Source organism: Felis catus, chromosome B2, assembly GCF_018350175.1.
Source record: "Felis catus isolate Fca126 chromosome B2, F.catus_Fca126_mat1.0, whole genome shotgun sequence".
In the NCBI taxonomy this organism is placed as follows: Eukaryota; Metazoa; Chordata; class Mammalia; order Carnivora; family Felidae; genus Felis; species Felis catus.
In genome coordinates this window covers 41,328,091-41,348,877 of record NC_058372.1, presented here as the reverse complement: position 1 = coordinate 41,348,877, position 20,787 = coordinate 41,328,091, and the positions used below count along the sequence as shown (strand labels likewise).

Genomic DNA, 20,787 nt, shown 5'->3' with positions numbered 1-20,787 from the left:
CAGGGAGACTGCCAGGCTTGCTCTAGCCCCAGCCACTCACTAGAGGCTTCCTGGGGAGAAGAGGAGCAGCTGGGCAGAGAGAAGCCCCGTGGATCCCGGGCTGCTGGGGGCTGGTGCCTCCTGGGAGCTATTCTTGTCTGCCTTCAGCTGAGAGATCCAGTGGGAGAGCCACCAGTCAGCAGCATTCCTTGTGGCTGGGTGAGGATCGGGAGGGAAAAGCTGTAAGTGAGACCCATTCTTTTGTTCCCTTCAAACACCCCCTTCCTCTGCCCTGGACTCTGGTTTCTACTCTTCTTCACCCCCCTGGCCCTTCTCACCTTGCAACTATCCCATGTCCTCCTCAGTGTGCCTATCACCCTTTAGCTCTGAGGAGTGCATGATCTGGCATTTGCAGAGTCGGGGCTAGTTGGGGGGTGGGGGGGTGTGGTACAAATCAGAAGATGGCCTCAGAGTATACCCCTCCCGCCCTTGGGACTCTCTCAGCTGCTGCCCCTGCCTGGTGAGTCTCAGGGCTTTGTAAGTATCCGGACAAAGAGATGGCTGTGATGGGGACCTTGGCTGTGCTGGGATGAGGGGCTCTGGGGTTCACTCCAACCTTGCATGAGCAGCAACGAGAGGAGGATAGCTAGGGCCAGGCCCTGGCCCACGGCCCTCCAGTATGCTTGATACACGTGGAAGGCCACAGCACCCTCCTTCTTGCTTTCTTCCTGCAGCAGGCGGCCACATATGTTCCTCTCCACTTCCAGCCCCGCCTTTGTTTTCTCCAGGTTCTGACCAGACTGTGCTGTGGCTGTGAGGATCAGAGAGGTGGGGGGTGGGGACAGGGGGTTATGTCTGCAGGACAACAGTTAAACCTCAGGGTTGCAGACGGGCAGGGGAGCTTTGAGGAAAATGTAGCTCTACAGTATGGTGGTGACAGGCAAGCTCTTTCCTCACCCCTGAGCCATACCTGAGTCAGACTCTTGTCCATCCTCAACCCAGGCTTTGGGGACAGCCTGCACCAATGGCAAGATCTCAGAGGGAGGCCCTGGAAGGCAGCAGGGAGATCAGCATGGGGCTGTCCTGGGTATGTACTCTGCCCTTCTCAATGCACCTGCCAATTCACTTCCCGTTCTCTTTGGACCCCTTCCCTGACCCTCCCTAGCAGGGCCCTGCCCTGGACCCCCAGACTCTAAGCAGGACCCTCAAGTCCATCTCTCTGTGTCTGCAGTCCAAGCAGCACAGACAGAAAATGTTCACCCCCAGAAGGACAGACCTAGCCACCCATGAGCACTCTTCCAGAGTCACCTCTCCTAACTACAGAGCTTTTTCCTCATGTCACATGAAATTTTAAAAACTCTGGTGGAGCCTCATTTCCTCCTGTTTCTCTCCTAGTGAACTTGCAGACGGTCATGACCCGCTGGATAATAATCCATCAGAGGTGGGGTTTTTGTTGATTTTTGTTTGTTTGTAGTTTTAATAAAAAGACTATTCTAAACCTGATTGCTTTCTCTTCTCAAAGGACAAGAGTGTTCTCAGAGATCCTGGGCCTCTGTGTTCCCAAAGCACCCAGTTACACAGCCCAAGTCCCAAATCCACTGGCATTGCACCAGCGTGCTCCTTTCTCTCTTCCTCTCTTGCCTCCCACCAGTTCTGTGAAGGCAGGACAGGGTCTTTCATGAGACAGAAGGATGACAGGGGCCCAGGCCACACACGGAGGAGGTGGCAGAGTCTACATGTAACAGTCCACCTGACCCTGTTACACCTGGGCAGATGGCTCTCTTCCTTGGGTGGGCTCCCACCCTTGTGGCCCACATTACCGGCTTGTACAAGGTGCCCGGCCTCCATCAGCAGCACCACGTCCGCCCTCTCCAGGTACTCGATGCGGTGGGTGCACAGCAGCCTCGTGGTGTGGCTCAGCACTCCCAGGATGCACCGATGCAGCAGGTGGTTGGCCACATCTGTATCCACAGCAGCCAGAGGGTCATCGAGGAGATAGAGGTCCTTTTCCTAGGGAGAGGTAGGGGCACAATGGGCACCAAGTCCAGGTCCTCTGATTAGAACCCAGACCTCTCCTAGGACATAATCTTGAGGTAGAGAAGACAATTGAGAGGAACTCTAGGGGTTACCCTTAGAGCATAAGAGAAGGAGGTAAGAGCTGAGGGTGAACTTCCCTCCAGTCAAGCAAGGCCTGTGCTCAGCTTTGCTGGGTCCCAGCAATTCAAATTACACAATGCTTTTTAAAGAGCCTTTAATTCTGCCTTCAATCTGCAAAAGGGGGATGGGGTGGCCAAGGGCCCAACACCTCAGGAACATTAAGTAAGGAGGAAAGAAACCAGATGCTAATGAAAATATCTCCACCCCCCCTCCCTCCAAGGCTGCAGACTCCCCTATCTTTAATTTACCTGGTAGACAGCACGAGCAAGGGCAATCCGGGCCCGCTGTCCCCCGCTGAGGGTCACACCCTTCTCCCCCACCTCTGTCTGGTCCCCAGCAGGCAGGATCTGACAGAAAAGGCCCCCCAGCACTGGTCAGTGGGCTCCCCAATACCTTCTACTCCATCTCTTTGCAGGGAAGAGGTAGAGGGGGTCAAGAGAGCCAGGGAGCTTGAGGAGACTTGAATTTGGGGTGAGCAAGCCACAGGGGATAACCTATAATTCCAATAATCCAATCCCCACGACCTCATGAAGTTGGTATTTTTGTCTCTCACAGATGAGACCAAAGTTCAGAGTGCCCAACCTTGCCCAAGGTTGTTCCACAGCTCATAAGTAGTAGGACATGAATATAGATTTTTAACCACCCTGTCCCACTCACTACCCTGCCTTTTTAACAGGCAAGGATGATGATGGGCAAAATCAGTGTGATAGCTTTCATAGGTTTTTCCAGAAGGAATGAGAAGGAATGTACCCCAAGTCTTCCTGTGGCCTCAGGAGTGGTCTCCTTAGCTAAGGGGTACGCATACCAGAGGAAGCACCTGTGGTCTACCAGACAGCTTTTCCTTCTGAGGGAACAGCTTTGTAATTCATCTTTTTTCTTAGTGCCTAGAACAGTTCCCAGTACCCAGCAGACATCTGAGAAATGCTTGATGTAGAAACAAATGATATGAGGCACCTGGGTGGCTTAGCGCGTTAAGCATCTGCCTTTTAATCTCAGCTCGGGTCACCATATTATGGTTCATGAGATTGAGCCCCGAGTCGGGCTCTGTGCTGAAAATGCAGAGGCTGCTTGGAATTCTCTCTCACCCTCTCTCTCTGTCCCTCCCCTCCCTCAAAATAAATAAAGAAACTAAAAAAAAAAAAAAAAAAAAAAAAAAAAAAAAAGGGAAAAAGAAATAAATGATACATGGGCATAGGATACCCCATGGTCAATGTAAAGGTCCTCTTTTCCAGGGAAGTTCCACATTTACCTGGACAGGGTAGTGGTGATAATAGTCCTAACAGGGAACATGGGATTGAGTGGGAAAGTCACAGGAGAAATCTGGAATCTCATCCCTCTAAATTTAGTACATAGGATATAGGGGATCTAATGGACTTGCCTGGAGTAACCTTGACTCTCTTGACTCTCTTAAGCCTCTCTCTAAGTGGGAGGTGGGGGAGCCTCTTGAATCAGAACCAAACCTATGTAGGGCGAAGCCTGAGAGGGAACCCTCCCCTAGCCTCAGAGGCCTCAGGGTTCCCTTAGTGGCTGTGTGGAACACCCCATCACTATCACGGCTCTGGGTCCTACACGGAAGGGGGAACCACGCAGCTGGACACTCTGGGAGGACCAAACCTAACAGCCAGTCTTTGGTTAATGATGCTTGAGTGAGAGCAACCCCTTCCCAGAGAAGCAAGTCTCTGACTTGAGGTATCAGGGACATGGGGGAGCAGGTAGCCAGGAGGTTTCAGGGCCAAGCACTCACACTGAGGTCATCACTGAGGGCGCAGGCCTCTAGCACTTTCTGGTACAGCTGGGCATCAAATGTCTTCCCAAAGAGAATGTTGTCCCGGATGGTGGCAAACTGGATCCACGGTTCCTGGGTCGCCAGGCCAAAGCCTTTGGACAGCCCCCACACTGCCACCCGTCCATGCAGCCTGCATAGAGCAGGGCCAGCAGCATGGGGAGCCAGCTCCCACTGGGTCCCTCCATACCCAGCCCCTGCCCCCCAGAAGCTTCTTTAGACTGCCATCAGTCTAGAAGTCTCTAGACTTCTACATCAGGTCCCCCTTCATGTCACATGGGTCTCTGAATTGGCAGCCACTGAGGTTGAGGCGTCCTAATGAGGCTGGGGGAGGGGGGTCATTCTGGTCTGGGAAGGGAAGAAATTGCTCTTTGGGTACAGCCAAGCAGCTGTCAGATCTGGATGTGCTCAGAAGCTCAGAGGAGAGCATGGCCACCACCCTGCACTCACTCATTCTCATGACAAAAGCCCTTCTTTCATACTTCTGCTCCTCTCTGGATCCCTCCCTGCATAACCACATTTTCTGAAATAGCGGCTGACGCAGGATGTTTCCATTTATTTCTTCACTCACTATTATACCACTTGCAACACTTTGGTGTGATGATTATAACTCATTTTCTTGACTGCCTTTCCCTTTCCAGACTGAAAACTCTCCCAAGAAAGGGACAATGTCTTGTTCTTGTCATCTCTGGACCCTAAAATGGTGTCCACCACATGGCAGGGGCTAGGCAAGTGTCTGCTGAAGGTCAAAGATGAGGACAGCGGGGCACTAGAGGTTGCTCACCTGTGGAGCTCCCCAGCAATGGCGGCCAGCAACGAGCTCTTCCCACAGCCCACCTTCCCCACGATGCCCACCAAGGCACCCTGCAAGGAAGCCAGACAGTAAGCATCAGGTCTCCCTCCTGAGGCCCTGGGCTGCCAAACATTCCACAGAGGGTTCTCTCTGAGCCCCCACTAGTCTGTAAGGAAAGAATGTTCCAGCCCTCAGGCTGAGCTATGCCTCAGAGACACTGTGCAGCACCTAGAGAAGTACAGTGCTTTACTCCCCACTCAGAGGAGCGATCAGTTTCACTGTCTGTGTGAAGGGCCTCTGGAGAGAAGCCAGAGAGTGTGCTAGAGAGAATGGGAGGAAATCTGCCCAGAATTTCCAAGGAAAGGTCAAGGTAGGGAGCCCAGAAGGAGAGGGGAGGGGAGGGACTCCGGCTTTGGGGCCTGGATGCTGGGCTAACTATGCCCACCTGTGGCTAGACTTCTGCTATCTCAGAGTAAAAGGTAGTACTTTGCACAGATGCCCAGTTCTGTGATTTACAGTTTCAAATTTTCTGTTCTCCTTTCATTTCTTAGTGGTAACATACATTCATGGGGCTATCTCCCTGCACAAAAAGGAAAAAAAAAAATCCCTTTTTTTTAAGAAAGAAGTGGAGCTCTCAGAAGCTCTATAATGCCCCCAATATGTCAGCCAGTATTGACCCGTCTCTGAGTGGCCACCAGACCAAGCTGAGACCCTCCCCTGGGAATTCTCCCTCTTTCTGGCTTAGCCTGTAAGTGGGAGGGCTGTCTGAAGTCACATCTTCTGCTCAGTGGAGAGCAAGTCCACTGAGAGAAGCAGGAGGCAGATGAGAGAAGTAGACAGAAGGAAAGTTCTAGGAGTTGAGTCCTGGTTCTGGGTTGCTGCTGAGATCTAGCTGCATGCATGCCCTTGGATTCTGCAATTCATCTTTATATCCTCATTATAAATTCCTGTTTGCTTAAGCTAGCTCCTGTTTCTATGACTTATATCCAAAAAGCCCCAACCGACACATTAGTAAAATTCCTTTGAAAAATTCCAGCCTTGTCTTGCCTGAACTAAGAAAAACAAAATATACAGCCCATGCCAGAAATGTGAGCCAAATGTGGTAGAGACTAGAGAATGCTGGGTTGAGCTGTGGGGCAAAGGGTTGGATAGGGGTCAGAAAAGAGTGAAAACTCAGAAGCTGGGTAAACAGAAGTCACTGTCCTGCCAGGAATATTCTTTCAAGTGTTTGTCTGAGGGTGTATGCTATGGTGTGAGTCACAAGGTGTGATTCCTTTTCACCAGGCTAAATAGAGGATTATCTACCCTCTTTGCAAAATCCTTCTCAGAAGAGACTCCTGGGCCTCTCCCCTGGTCCCAGCCTGGGGCAGATGCTGAATAAGCTCTGGGGTCTGTTCTCAACTTGCTGGCCTCTGAGGGACAATGGAGAGACGGACATACTTGTTGGCCTGCACTAGGAGGATATACCTGTCTAAAGACCAGGGAGAGAGTGGACAACTCTGAAAAAGCTGTGTTAATGGGAGGGTGGTCAGAGATAAGTGTAGACCTGCTCACCACAGCCCCTCCAGTCTTTCCCTCAGTGATTAGAGACGTAGGCCACCTAGCTACGATTGGCACCATCCTTGCTTATCTGTCACTGAGTCCGAATCTCTCTCATTCATCTGGGGACTCCCCTAGGTTGTCTAACCAGCAAACCTTCTTCACTTCGAGGTGACTGATGAAGGTCTCCTGGCTCGTTCCAACTGGGTCCCAGGAGAACAGGGCTTCATGCAGCTCCAACACCGTAGATGGCGCTGTGGGGGGATCTAAACAGGGAAAAAGGCACTCAACTTGGGATTCTAATGCACAATCTACCTACTTGGGGAGGGTAAACCAGGAGTGTGTCATTGGCTTGCTTGTCTTGTATCTACCTGCCCAGTGCTAATTCAGCCTATCTTGGTCTGAGGATTCTCCCCCAGGAAATGGCCACTTGCTCTGCCTGGGTTCTGCTGCCTCTGGCTCTTCTTGCCAGCACCTATGTACAGCATCCTCGGGGCTACAGTTCCCTCCTCACCCTGTGCCAGGTTCTTCCCTTTAGCTTCCCATTACCTGAGCTATAGTAGGCTTGGGGGTTCTGGTTGGGAAGGTCAAGGAAACGCTGAATCCGGTCCAAGGACACTTTGGCCTCCAGGAGGCCATTAATCACCCAAGGGAAGCTGTTGAGGGGAAGAATGAGCATGCGCACCAGTGCCAATGCCGTGAACACCTAAGTAGGATAGAAAGGGGATGAAGCATCACCTGAAGCTCAGGAGCTATCTGAAGGCCTGCTCTATGGGTGGCCTTGTGGACAGGTGTGTGGAGGGAAGAACAGGGCAGTAGCAGCAGAACTGAGGGGTTGGCTGGAAAATCCTTGGGTCAGAGATGGCAAAGGTAGTCACTTCAGAATCCTAGAAATCCCAGATGTTCCTCCAGGGATCTGGGTTGCACCTCAATAAGCACAGAGGCCTGGCGCATTCTGAGACCCTCTCAGAATTTCTAAGGACAGACATCATCTGGCCCTGGCCAGAGCCAGCACTACATCATGGACCTTTTTTGCCCAAGGCTATCAGAATGGGGATCAGGGGACCTAACATGGAGTCTGGGCCTGAAGTCAGAGAAGAAGGAAGAGAGGAAAAAAAAGGAATGCCTTCACAGAGGAGAAAGGGTTATAGATCTGAGACTCCAGAAACTTCAGAGAATTCCCGCTTGGTTAGGAAAGGGTAAGGCAGCCAGGGATCCTCCTTCCCAGTAGTCCCGAGGGTCTGAGCCCACCTCCCAACTCCATTGCAGTCTCTGGCTGCTGCCTCTCTCCACGCTTTGCTACAGCCATTCCCTCCTCTCCTGGCCCTCACCTTGGTGGCAGTGAGCTGGTGCCCCATGAGAACATAGGTGATGAAGATGACGATGGAGATGACAACCGGCAGGGCAGCCCACAGGTACACACAGGCTGCATCCAGGTATTTGATGACCCTGAGTCGCCCCAGTTCTCTAGCTCGACAGGCCTCTACTCGGGCCCCTAGGGCCTGCTCCCACCTGAAGAACTTGATGACTCGAATGCCACTCAGCAGCTCTGTCATGAGCTAGGGATAGAGACCAGAGGGCAGTGTGAAGTGGAAATACTGCTCATATGTGTCCATTCTCCTCTACCCAGTCTTCCCCAAGCTCCTAACAGAGGAGGCCAAGTACTCCAAGCTCCCAGATACTCTGTACTTCCTAGCCCTGGTTTTCTTCCCACCTCAGCCCTAACTTGAAACCCTGCCTTCAAATCCCTTTCAGCCCCGAGTTGCTTCCCCTGCCAGTCTTTTACTTCTCCTCCATGTGTGCTCCAGCAGGGAACAAGTCAGAGTTGGAATCCCCCCCACCTTCCTAGGAGATGAAGTGATAGAAACTACAGGGCTGTTACCATACTGGGGTAAAAGCACTCCTTCCATGAGATGAGGGACTAAGACTACTTCCCAAAGCCAGAAGAAGATGGTTTCAGGAGCTAGTCACCAGTATGGCCCATGGCTAGAGTATACAGGTGTAAGAGGCCACAACAAAACCCAGGGTCAGACAGGCCAACGAGCCCAGGCAAGATGGGCAAGGGCCAGATAAACTCTTTGGATCCCAACACTCACACATCCCCAGCCTGCAAGCCAGGTTGGCACTGGGAGTCTTCCCAGATGGTGCTGGAGATCTAGTCTGTAGCTGTCATGGGTAGGGGAAGAGGCCCTGGGCCATAACCAACTATGAGAGTCCTCCTCCCTGTTAGCACTCCGAGCTACTCCCAGAAGAGGCTGATAACTATGCTGTGTGGAGCTCCAGGCCTGCCATCCCTGTCACTGCAGAACCCAGAATTGACTTAGCCAGACCCTCCTCACCTAGTGTTGGTCTAAACCGAAGACTGACCTACTCCCTTCCCCACAACCCACCCCTTAGAGGTAGCTGGGGTTCTCCTAGGCCTCTGTACTATGGCTACGGGATGGTCTGTGCCCTTAGATGAGGAGGCAGGAGGCTCGGGTCCTAGCACCAATACTAAAAACCCATTTGGTCCAGACAGGCTACTTCCTACCTCCTAGGATTGCTGTATAAGCTAATACTATAGTATTACTAATGGGCCCTGTTCATTTAGTGCTTACTTTGTGACTTGCCCTGTACCCAGTGTTACCTAATATAATTATGGTCATTTCTTAGATGAGGAAACAGAGGCCCAAAGAGGTTAAGTGACTTGTCTGGGATGATGAAACTAGTAAGTGGTAGAGTTGGGATTTGAACCCATGTCTGTCTTTCTCTAGTCTGAGCTCTTAACTTCTAGCTCTTAGCAGTCTGAGATCTTAACGCCCTCAGGCACTGTGCATGGGAGGACCTGGGGACCAGGATGCTGGGCGGGGTCTCTGGATTGCTGAGGGACCCCAAGTAGCCCCTCACCTTAACCCGTGCATCCTTGTGCTGTAGCATCTCCTGGTTGCTGGCCATGATGCGGGTGGCAATCACTTTGTTGACAGGGACCAGTAGCAGTGCCACGATCAGACCACCCACGAAGGCCACGCCCACCTGGTGGTGCAGCAGGTAGAGGGTGATGGCCAGCTGCAGGGGCAGGCCCCAGGCCTCATGGAAGCTCCCAGCAAAGTTGAGTAGCCGCTCAGAGTCGGTACCTAGCAGGTTCAGGGCCTCCCCAGCAGGAGGGCGTCTGGGCCCCAGCTGTAAAGCCTTTCGGTACAGAATATTCAGCACAGCCCCCCGTGCCTGAAGTGTCACCTTCCGTATCTCGTACCCATACTGATTCTGCAGCACAGCACCCAGGACAGCCCCACCAGCTAGCGCCAGGGCATAGAGCAAGCCATTGCTTAGTGGCTCCTGCCCCTCCTCTAGGAAGCCCACCAGTAGGGAAAGCAGCAAGGGCCCCGAGAATCCCAGCATGGTCCCCACCAGTTTTAGCAGTCCAAGTGCCAGGTAGCGCTGCCCAAAGGCCCCATACAGGGCCCTCCACAGCTGGGCCCCTTCCTGCCAGCATGCTTGGAAGACTCGAGCCAGGTAGGTGGGGTGCAGCCTGTGTGGAAGGCGGCAAGTGTCCTGGGGCTGCCGTAGCTCTCCACGGGCCCCTCGGGACAGCAAGGGTGTCAGCCAGGCATAGGAAAAGCGTGACAGCCAACTCTCCCCATCTTCAGCTATCTCAGGTTCCTGTTCCTGGGACAGGAGGGGCTCCTGGGCCCAGGGCTCCCGTGGCCCCCCGGGGACTGCCCAGCCCAGTCCATAGGCCAAGAGTGCAGCCAGCTGCAGGATGAGAAGGCATAGGCGGGATAGAGGTCCTGGGAGAAGTGGGGGCAGAAGTGTGCCTCGTTGGCAATGCCATAACAGGGTGAGCACTAGGGCTGGGGCTGGCAGGAAGGCAGCCAGAGCCAAGGCCGAGGGTCCCCGGGAGTGGCCATGAGGGGAATGAACCAACACCCACAAGGCCAGGCAGTGGCTGGTCCAGGCCACAGCTGCCACGCCCCCTGCCAGCACTTCTAGCCCTATTGGCCCTGGGCCTGCCCCTGGTGGCAAAGCAACTGGAAGGAGGTCTAGCAGTGGAAAGACGGAGAGCAGGAAGGAAGCTGCAAGTCGGAGCCGCCAGCCAGGACTGCAGTGCAGGATGTAATCTGGATTCCTAGAGACAAGGGGGCAAAAGAAAAGGAGGCACATAATGGCCAACTGAGACCCAGACATTAAATCTAATAACTCACTTACCTAGAGGTAGTCAGTTCCCTTTCCTGCCTTGTACACCTTATTTCTATCCCATTTTACTCTGAAATTCAGGGCTTTTCCTCCAGGAAGTCTCCCTGTCACAACCTAATCCATTTTCCAATCTACCCACATAATTTCTGACCATTATTTTGCCACAGAAACTAACAATTTTTAGTTAAGGTTGTGTGGAACATGAAGACTAATTAGAAAAAAGAAAAAAAATCCCAGGAGCACCTGGCTGTCTCAGTCAGAAGAGCATGCAACTCTTGATCTTGGGGTTGTGAGTTTGAGACCCATGTAGGGTACAGAGATTACTTAAATGAAAATAAAAAGGTTTTAAAATCCTAAATTTTCACACAGATAACAACTAAGGAATGAGAATTTATTTTTATAAAATTATCTACCTAAAATAACCCTTAAATTCACCTGAAGCACTATTAGATGAACTTATATATGGCTTCTACACTCTTATACTATAGCCTAAATTTTACAAAGCCTCAGAATATTCTACTCTCTGTCTTTCCAATGGTTGTAGAAGGTGGTATAGATCGTATTCCGTGACTCCATTTGCTGAAGAAAAACCTCTTTTTAGTTTTGTCTCTATCTTCTTGGCATGCAAAAAACAGTTTTAGCCAACAAAAGGGTGATCTGTCTACACCGAAAACCAAGTACAGGATAACACACCTGTAGCAGTGAATATTAGAATGCCTTGAAGGTTCACACAGTGAGGTTAAATCTATTATTCCCTTTGTTAGCAAGGCTGGATTACTGAAAAAGTTTAACTGTATATTAGCATGCTTTGGATTGCCTCTAAAAAGTCCAGCTAACCACAGCTATGTGGAGTGCTTTATATCGGAATATAAGTCAACCTTTAAGAATTTTATTTTCTAAGATGTGGGGACAGAACATTGGGCCCTTGGAGGTCCCAAGCTGGCCATCAGCCAGTATTATGACCTTGGGCAAGTCTCCTTCTCTCTCTGCATCTCATTTTCTTCATTTCTTCATTTCAGTGAGCAGTAAGGAGTCTGGACTCAAAGCCCTCTAATGTCTTTTCTTGTCTGAGATTCTGGATCTCTCTAAACCTTTTCAGCAATGTACAAAATGTCTGGTAAGTGAAATGAGATAACCGTGGTTTCTATTGATTATATGATGGTCTTTCTTGCCTGCTCCTTAGACTGTGAGTTCCCAAAGAACTGTGTTTTTTTTTTTTTTTTTAATTTTTTTTTCAACGTTTATTTATTTTGGGGACAGAGAGAGACAGAGCATGAATGGGGGAGGGGCAGAGAGAGGGAGACACAGAATCAGAAACAGGCTCCAGGCTCTGAGCCATCAGCCCAGAGCCCGACGCGGGGCTCGAACTCACGGACCGCGAGATCGTGACCTGGCTGAAGTCGGACGCTTAACCGACTGCGCCACCCAGGCGCCCCAGCAAAGAACTGTGTTTAATAGACACACCTCTGAGCAGGCTTTGGATGTCTGTGCTAACTGACTAACCCTCTCTAGACTTCTGTCTCATTCTGTGTAAAATACAAATCAAGAGCTCCCCCCCCCCCCCCAAGCTTCTCCTCCTGAAGGGAGAGATTCATAAGCCCTGACTGATCTTGGATAGGGACACATTCCATCTATTGGACTAGGGACTCTCAACGGCAGAGACTAGATTTCTCTCCTGCCTTGTCAGTAGCCAGAGTAACAGTAACTTTAGACATATCTAGTCATACAGGAAATAAATACAAAATCAAAGTGGGTTTGGCACTTGCACCTTAGAGACCCAAACCCAGAAAGACTAAAGTTTTGATTTTGCTCTTCTCTTCTACTAACTGCTTTCACTCCAGCTGGTTACATATGCCTCTCTTAGTCTAGGAACACAGTTTTCTTTTTTATTAAAAAAACATTTTTTTTTAAGTTCACTTATTTATTTTTCAGAGACAGTGTGAGCAGGGGAGGAGCAGGGGAGGAGCGGGGGAGGGGGGAGGGAGGGAGGGAGGGAGGGAGAGAGAGAGAGAGAGAGAGAGAGAGAGAGAGAATCCCAAGCAGGCTCTGCACTGTCAGCAGAAAGCCCAATGTAGGACTTGACCTCAATAACCATGAGAACATGACCGAGCCGAAATCGAGTGGGAGGTTTAACTGACTGAGCCACCCAGGAGCCCCAAGGAACACAGTTTTCATACATGGAAGTGGTGGTGATAAACTGATCCTACAACTTCAACACAAGTTATCCTTTCCGTCTAAAAACATTGTTCACTCAATTATGCCTCCAATTCATGGCAGTTGGGTTTGTGCATCTAAAAATCTACAGAAGTGATGCTTTCTACCAAGCATCTGGCCTTTAAAAATGTACCAGGCACGGCGCTATATGCTTAAAAGCATTATCTGATTTAACCTCCCAATAATGCTATAAGGTCCAGAGAAGACCGGTAACTTGACCCAAAAGAGCCACACTGCTGCAAAGTGCAGTGTGCAAATGCCCAGATCCTATTCTATTTTTGCCCGACTCCGGAGACCTCATTATTCTGGTTAAACTGCCTCGGATATGCGGGTTTCAGGTGAGGTCTGCAGGCACACATGGACAGATGTCTTGCACCTGTTTCTACCCACCTCGGGGTGCCCCAGTGGCAGGCACTCAGCACGGCGAGGAGCGCGTGGGGCAGGGCGCTGAGCACCAGCTGGGTGAAGCAATGGCCCGTGGTGTCCCCCTCCCACACCGGGAGTGGCTGCAACACGCTGGTCTCGCACAGCTGGGCCAGGAGCCGCTCCATGGAGGCTTCACCTGTGGAGAAAGCCGAGGTGGAGGGAGGAAAGGTTCCTCCCAGACAGAGGGGAATCCGTGTTCCCAACGGCGAGGTCCAGGCAGGGAGCCGACACCCTGGGAGACGGAGTGGGGGCGCTAACCAAGAAGCCGGAGTGGTGTCAGAGGGCTCTGACAGCCGGGTCTGCCAGCCTCTAACCCCGCCCCCGAACCGGGACCTCCCCTCGCTTTGGCGCGGAGGCCAGACCCCGCCCATTCTCGCGTTACCTCAAAGGGAAGTAATCTGGCTCCCCCGAGCGGGCGGATTTCTGGGCTGGTTACATACCCGACCTCGCTTTCCCCCCTCTCTTGTGTCTCTGCCCCCAGAGATCCGGAACTTCTGACCTGGAGAAGCTGCTTGCCACCGGATTCCAAGATCCCGAGCACTGGTGAATGCAAAAGAGTCTGCTGCTGGGTTAGGGTGCTAGCCTGGCTCGCTTGGCACCCCCTATAGGCGGGATGACCTCTCTGGCACCGTTTGCCCCGCCCATTTGCCAGGCTTTTGCGCGCGTGCGCACTTCTCTCTGCCGCCGAAGGTCTCTTTGAGCCAGCGTGCTGGCGCGGCAGTCCCACCCTGCCGCGGGTTTACGCTACCTTATTTGCATAGGAACTGATGTCAGCTCTACTGCGACGTCATTTATTCACGCTCAGGTAGAGTACTAGCTCCCATCTGTCTCCTATTTACTAGCAGGCACGTGCATTGCACTAATTCTTAAAGCTTACAGAACTGAGAAGCCCAACGTGCGAGGTACACGGACGTATAATGCCACTTAGGGACTCTTAGGCCATTTACTTCTTTACTCCAAGGCTGCATAACCTTGAGGAAGCTACTGACCTCTTTGAACTTAAGGGTTTTTTTGTTTTGTTTTTTATTTATTTTTGCCTGTACAAAGTGGGCAACAATACCAATGCCAAGGTACTGCTGAGAGAGTTGAATAAAGTGTTTAGGGCAAGTGCCTTGCTTAGAGTAGTCCCACAATAAATAAATACATTTTAGAAAAGCAGTGGGAAGAACATAAACTTTGTAGTTAGATGGACCTGGATTTAAATCCTGACTCCACCAATATTTAGTAGTGTGATCTCAGGCAAGTTACTTCTTTTTTCTTTTTCCTTTTCCTTTTTTTTTTTTTTTTTTTTTTTTTTTTTAGGGAGCTAGAGGTTTGTTGAATACACCACAAGGGAGTGGCAGGCAGGACAGCAAAGGAAAGGTTGTCTGCCTTGGACAAGTTATTGCTTCATCTTAGTTTTATATCTGTTTATTGGGCATGGTACTGGAACCTTACAAAAGGGACATTGGTACCCCACACAGCAGGGACACCTGGGTGGCTCAGTCAGTTAAGTGTCCAGCTCTTGATTTCGGCTCAGGTCGTGATCTCATGGTTGATGAAATCTAGCCCCACATAGGGCTCTACACCCACAGCTTAGAGTCTGCTTAGGATTCTCTCTCTCTGCTCCTTTGCCTCCCCCGCTCACTCGCACTCTCTCTCAAAATAAAAAAATAAGCTTCTGGGGCGCCTGGGTGGCTCAGTCGGTTGGGCAGTGAACTTCAGCTCAGGTCATGATCTTGTGGTTTGTGAGTTCCAGCCCCACATTGGGCTCTCTGCTGTCAGCTTGGAGCCCACTTTGGATCCTCTGTCTCTCTTTCTCGGCCCCTCTTCCACTAACATGTGCTCTCTCTCTCAAAAATAAACATTACAAAAATAAACATTAAAAAATTTTAATAAACTTTTAAGTAAGTAAATAAAGTTAAACAATAGCTCAACAAATAACTATGATTACCCCATTTAATCTCAGTAAGATGCCTCATATCTCTAATGTCGGGAATTAGTGTTCCTATTTTTGCAAGTTAAGAAATGTAGATTGGCGTTTCACAACCACTAATAATTAATCATTTAGGCAATGATCACCAATGGCTGCTAACCCACAAAAAGAGGGACAACCAGACATTGTATGCTTCCTTATGAAAAATAAAATATTCTTGTCAAAAAATCTAACTTGAATCTGATCAAGTCACTACATCTGATTATCTACTGGCAGGAAATATAGAAGACAGTTAAGCAGTACAACAGAGGTATCTGCAAGTAGGCAGATGTTCACAAGTTTATGTTAGCCACTGTAAATAAATACATCATTCTGTACAGACGCCTGAGCTAAAGTGTATTTCATTGCCTGTGTACAAAGCAGGATGGGGTGAAGTTAAGTGTGGGGATCTAAGATCCAGAGGACAAGAGGACTCTTTTTTTTTTTAATTTTTAAAAAATGTTTATTTTGAGAGAGAATGAGTGGGGGAGGAGCAGAGAGAGACAGGGAGAGAGAATTCCAAGCAGACTACACTGCCAACTCACGAACCATGAGATCATGACCTGAGCCGAGATCAAGGTGGATGCTTCACCAACTGAGTCACCCAGGCACACCAAGAGGACTCTTTAGAAAGGCCACTTCTGAAAAGAGGGTAAGAGGGGTAGTTAATGCTTCTGTTAAAGATTACTCTTCCTTTGCCATCTTCCACTCTAATCCATGGTCAACTTGGTGCTCAGGCACACTGGGAGGGCCCAAGTTTCCACTGACCATCTGAAGAAGGTGGTGCAGGATGTGGCTCCCTCACTTTCATAACACTCCAGTGCCCTAATTTTCCATTGAAAGCTGGGCAAAAGAGTCACCGCTCTAGCAGGATAGTTTCTGACTGTCACAAACAACCAAATAATTTACATTTTCCCCAGAACACAGAGGAGGAAAAATCATTTGAAACAAATTATTTCTCCAGTCCATATAATTTGGCCCTATAGTTTCACCTAGATTCCCAGAGAAATTTTATCCCATAGTTTCTAAAAAACGAGGCCAAGGGTACAAGTCTGTCTGCTTCTTTCCACTTTGGGGGAGTTGTTAGTAAGTGGAGTGACAGCCAGGTGCAAATATGAGGTGGAGAGGGAGAGGAGGAACTCAGTGGTCACTAGTTAATTCACAATCTGTAGAGTGGAAGGATGGCCAAATTTACACTTAAAATAAACAGACAAATAAACAAACCTTAATACTCACATATCCTAGAGCGGTCACCATACACTATGCAGGGCCACAGAGCAAGCACCAGCATTGGTCAGGAGGCAGAGCACAGTTCATGGCCTTTATTGGGCTTTCCACGGAAAAGGCAAGGCAAGGCAGAAGGAACAGTTTAGGATTGGCTAGTTTGAAATAATTTTGGTCAGCTGTAAGCTATAGGGGTGGTCCCTAGTAACCTGGTACTGGGAACTGGCATGATTTAGGGTGAGGGAAATACAGTTTACCCTTGAGCAATGTGTGGGTTAGAGTCACTGACATGCCCTATCCCCCACCCTGTGCATAGTCAAAACTCTGCACATAACTTTTGACTCCCCCAAAACTTTACTAATGGTCCACTGATGCCTGGAAGCCTTACTGCTAATGTGAATAGTCAGTAAACACATATTTTGTATGTTATATATTTTACATACTGTATTCGTATAATAAAGTAAGCTAGAGAAAAGAAAATGTCATTAAGAAAAATATAAGGCAGAGATTGTACATTTATATATTCATTGAATATATAAATTGAATATATAATATTGTATATTCATTGAAAAAAATCCAGGTATAAGTAGACTTTCAGTTCAAACCCATGTAGTTCAAGGGTCAACTATATTGGCTTAGTGTGTGAGAGTTAGATCAGAAGGTATTTGGGAGTATAAACTCTGGATGGGTTGGTTTGCATGTGAAAGGCATGCTTATAGGCTAGCCTGGGAGAGGCAGTCTCTCCCCAGCCAGAAAGGTTTTTTAACATGTTAAAATGTCATACAGAAAAATTTTTAAGTATTTACAATACAACATGTTTATCTTATAACATATTTTAAATTTTTTTTTGTCAAAATCTCTGAGCTGTATATTTTTAACTCATTAAATGTATGGAAAATGTCTGCCATATAAATGTACTGACAAAGTCTGTCCTCAAATACGTCATCTTCCAATTGAAATAAACAGGTTAATAATGACCCTGTAATAACAACAATATCTCACTCTGAAGTTTATGCTAAATAGACTAAGAAGATATGGCATCTTGCCATGAATTTATCTTTGAAGGAAATAAAGTGACCTTATCTGCTGTACTTTTTTTTTTTTAATGTTTATTTATTTTTGAGAGAGAGAGAGAGAGCGGGGGAGGGGCAGAGAGAAGGGAGAATGAGGATCTGACAGCAGAGAGCCCAGTGCAGAGCTCAAACACAGGAACAGTGAGATCATGACATGAGCCAAAGTCAGACACCCGACTGAGTCCCCCAGGAGCTCCTATCTGCTGTATTTCTTACCTACATTCTCTTTGCTTTGTTCTCACAGGACCCTTCCTCAGGAGGAGCTTTGACACTAGTGAAAGAGCAGAAGAGGGGAAGTTAGTAGGTGAAAGTTCCTTTTATCCTTTCACTTGTTGATGGAAATTTGGGTTGTTTCATTTGTTTGTTTGACACTGCTTACTAATCCAAGGAGAAAATTAAGGCACTTGCCACCACGCCTACCACTGACACTCTGCTCTCCTCCTGCTATGGCTATACTGTCTCTGCTCCCAAGGCCAACTCCTTGACTTGGGTATTGGATCTCTTCTCTTCTCAACTATTCAGGGACACTGCACCTGCCAGCCATGTACTAGCCCTCTGTTTGTCCTGTTCCCATCATCTCCATCAGCAAATATATAAAGCCATGTGATCTTCCACTGCAATTGTTCTCATGGTCCATGGTTTTGTTGGAGAGACATAATTTATAGGCACAACAGGGCCTGTGAATAAACATATGAAAATGAAAAATTAGGGGCACCTAAGTGGCTCAGTCAGTTAAGTATCCAACTCTTGAGCTCAGCTCAGGTCTTGATCTCAGGGTTGTGAGTTCAAGCCCTGCATTGGGCTCCATGCCCAGTGTGGAGCCTGCTTAAAAAAAAGAGAGAGAGAAAATGAAAAATTAAAGTATGTGGTAGCAAATGATAATGTGCTAAGTTTCATGGATTCTTTAATAATATAATAGAAGTTTAGAAGGTGGAGAGGTAAGTGTGCTTTTGGGTGGCATAGAGAAACAGAACTGAGGACAGCTGTCTTAGAATTCTCAGGCACAAGCAATGGAAATAGATTCTGATTTTTTAAGTTAAGCTATAAACGGCTCACAGAATCACTGAGAAAGCTGGAGAACCAGGCTCAGAGGCTTAACAGCTAAAATCACAGCCAAAATCACTCCATAATCAGTGTCTGGTGAGAACACCGCTGTCCACTAGATGTCACTCCTCACACCACCTACATCATCAGGCTGAGAACCGAGCTCCACTGACTGCCAAGGAAACTGGAAGTTGGTGCTGCCAGGAACACTCTTCCATTGATTCTGCTTCTTTCCACCAGTAATTCCAGAGTCAAAGTCTAAGATACTTGCATCTGATCAGCCCAGCCTATGTCAGTGCCAGCACCAGCTGCAAAACGGGGCTGGGAAAGCAAATACTTGATATTTGCAGCTTCTAAAGTGACAAGTGGGGTCTGCATAAAAGATTCATAAGGTGGAAAATTCTCAGATGCTAGGTAGCCTCCACCCACACCCCTCAAAAAAGAAATGTCCACCTACAGTTGGCCAAACCTAGAGGGCGGAAGGAAAGGGAATGGTCTGTCAAGAGATCGAGAAGTGGTCTAGGATGGTGGGAATGATTCTCCGAGTGCCTTGGAGAATTCTAGAAAGGCTAGGAGTGCTCTTTGTGTTTGGAAGACCTCACCAAGGGCAATTTCAGTCGAATGTTGAGGTCAAATCCAATTATAGAGAATTGGAGAGAAAATGAGGATAAAGATGGGGAGGAATCTAGTATCAAAAATATTGATAATGTTTCCCTCTGTTAATCATCGCAAAAGCACAGTGTGTTTTGATTACTCATGAAGATGATCATCTTTCAGTGTTTTGTTGTTGTTGTTGTTCTTTGGACACTTGTATTCCTCTTTTGTGAATTGCCCGCCCATTCATATATTTTGCTTATTTTTCTATAGAGGTGTTTTTTTCCCCAAGGAATTGCAGGTGCTTTTCATTGATTACAGGTGTGAGCCTGTACCTGTCCTACATGTTGCAAATATTTATTCTCAGTTTATTGTCTTTGTGGTTCCGTTATAGTGTCCTTTGCTATTCAATTTTAAACCTTATGTTAAGTGTGTCTTTTCCTTTTTTGCTTCAGAAGGTTGCCCTTATCGTAAAGTTATACAAATGTTTGCCATGACTTTCCTCCAGTATTTTTATTATTTTATCTGGATCTTCTTTATTCCGCATGGCCTGTCAGTTAACACAAGTGCAAGTGTTTCTTGAGTGGAATTGCTAGGTCATTGGTTCACAAGTGTTCAAATTCACAAGATGGTGTTATAAGTTGTTTTGCCAAGTAGTTGAACCAAATTGCACTCCCATTAGGAGTGGATGAGAATTTCATATATATTTTCTGACACCTGGCATTATGAGACTTAATAATTTTTAAGAAACTGGTGGCTAGGGGCGCCTGAGTGTCTCAGCTGGTTGAGCATCCTACTTTGGCTCAGGTCATGATTTCATGGTTCATGAACTCAATCCCCATGTCAGGCTTTGCGCTGACAACTCAGAGCCTGCTTTGAATTCTCTGTGTCCCTCTCTCTCTGTCCCTCCCTCATTTGTGTACTCTTTCTCTCTCAAAAATGAATAAACATTTAAAAAAAACCCAAAAACTTGGTGGCTATACATAGTATCTCATATAACGTCTTAATCCTTTTTGTTCACTGAGTTATGATTTACATTCACGTATGTATGCACAGATCTCAAAAAAGTTTGAGAAGTCATAACAAATACATACTATCATCACCCTAATCAAATTCTAGAACATTTTCATCACTCCAGAAAGTTCCCTCCCAACCCTTTCTTGTCAATTCCTGGCCCCCACAGAGGCAACCAAAGTTCTGGTTTGTATCACCATGGATGAATTTTGCTGGTTCCAGCACTTTATTTTTTTTTTTTTAATTTTTTTAACCTTTATTTATTTTTGAGACAGGGAGACAGAGCATGAATGGGGGAGGGTCAGAGAGAGGGAGACACAGAATCTGAAACAGGCTCCAGGCTCTGAGCTGTCAGCACAGAGCCCAACGCGGGGCTCGAACTCACGGACTGTGAGATCACAACCTGAGCCAAAGTCGGACGCTTAACCGACTGAGCCACCCAGGCGCCCCTGATTCCAGCACTTTATATGAACAGTGTGGATTCTTTTGTGTCTGGCTTCTTTTCCTTAACATCCCATTTTTGAGATTAGTCCATGCTATTGTGTATATAAGTTTGTCCTAAGTAATATTCCACTGCAAAAATACCATAATTTGTTTATCCTTTCATCTGTTGATGGAAATTTGGATTGTTTTCAGTTTTCCAGCAGAAGTTTTTAATTTTAATAAAGTCCAATTTGTCTTTTTTGTTTTTTATGACCAATGCCTTTTACATCATGTCTAAGAAATCTCAGTCTACCCCAAGATTGTGAAGACATTCTGTACTGTATTAGTTTGCTAGGGCTGTATGATCTGTTTTTTACTCACAATACTTGTGACATCG

At 48.0% G+C, this 20,787-nt stretch overlaps 1 protein-coding gene across 6 annotated transcripts in view; it reads right to left on the bottom strand.

Moving 5' to 3' along the window:
- ABCC10 (ATP binding cassette subfamily C member 10) overlaps positions 1–20,787 on the bottom strand; it is a 27,752-nt gene extending 6,965 nt beyond the window's left edge. Inside the window, exons 1-16 of one of the 6 annotated variants that reach the window (XR_006597794.1) lie at positions 20,772–20,787; positions 17,532–17,586; positions 16,255–16,348; positions 13,505–13,604; positions 13,029–13,200; positions 9,138–10,356; positions 7,583–7,810; positions 6,801–6,957; positions 6,408–6,517; positions 4,704–4,783; positions 3,881–4,052; positions 2,385–2,483; positions 1,800–1,989; positions 950–1,027; positions 596–790; positions 41–194 (exon numbers count right to left, since the gene is read on the bottom strand). Coding sequence is in view for 5 of the 6 variants with exons in the window: in XM_045057596.1 (XP_044913531.1) it covers positions 41–194; positions 596–790; positions 950–1,027; positions 1,800–1,989; positions 2,385–2,483; positions 3,881–4,052; positions 4,704–4,783; positions 6,408–6,517; positions 6,801–6,957; positions 7,583–7,810; positions 9,138–10,356; positions 13,029–13,200; positions 13,505–13,604; positions 16,255–16,275 (2,975 nt within the window). In the remaining variant the exon portion in view is untranslated. Of the gene's footprint in view, positions 1–40; positions 195–595; positions 791–949; positions 1,028–1,799; positions 1,990–2,384; positions 2,484–3,880; positions 4,053–4,703; positions 4,784–6,407; positions 6,518–6,800; positions 6,958–7,582; positions 7,811–9,137; positions 10,357–13,028; positions 13,201–13,322; positions 13,401–13,446; positions 13,706–16,254; positions 16,349–17,531; positions 17,587–20,771 lie in introns of those variants that run through there. The other 5 variants (XM_045057596.1, XM_045057597.1, XM_045057598.1 and 2 more) reach the window with 5 other exon arrangements.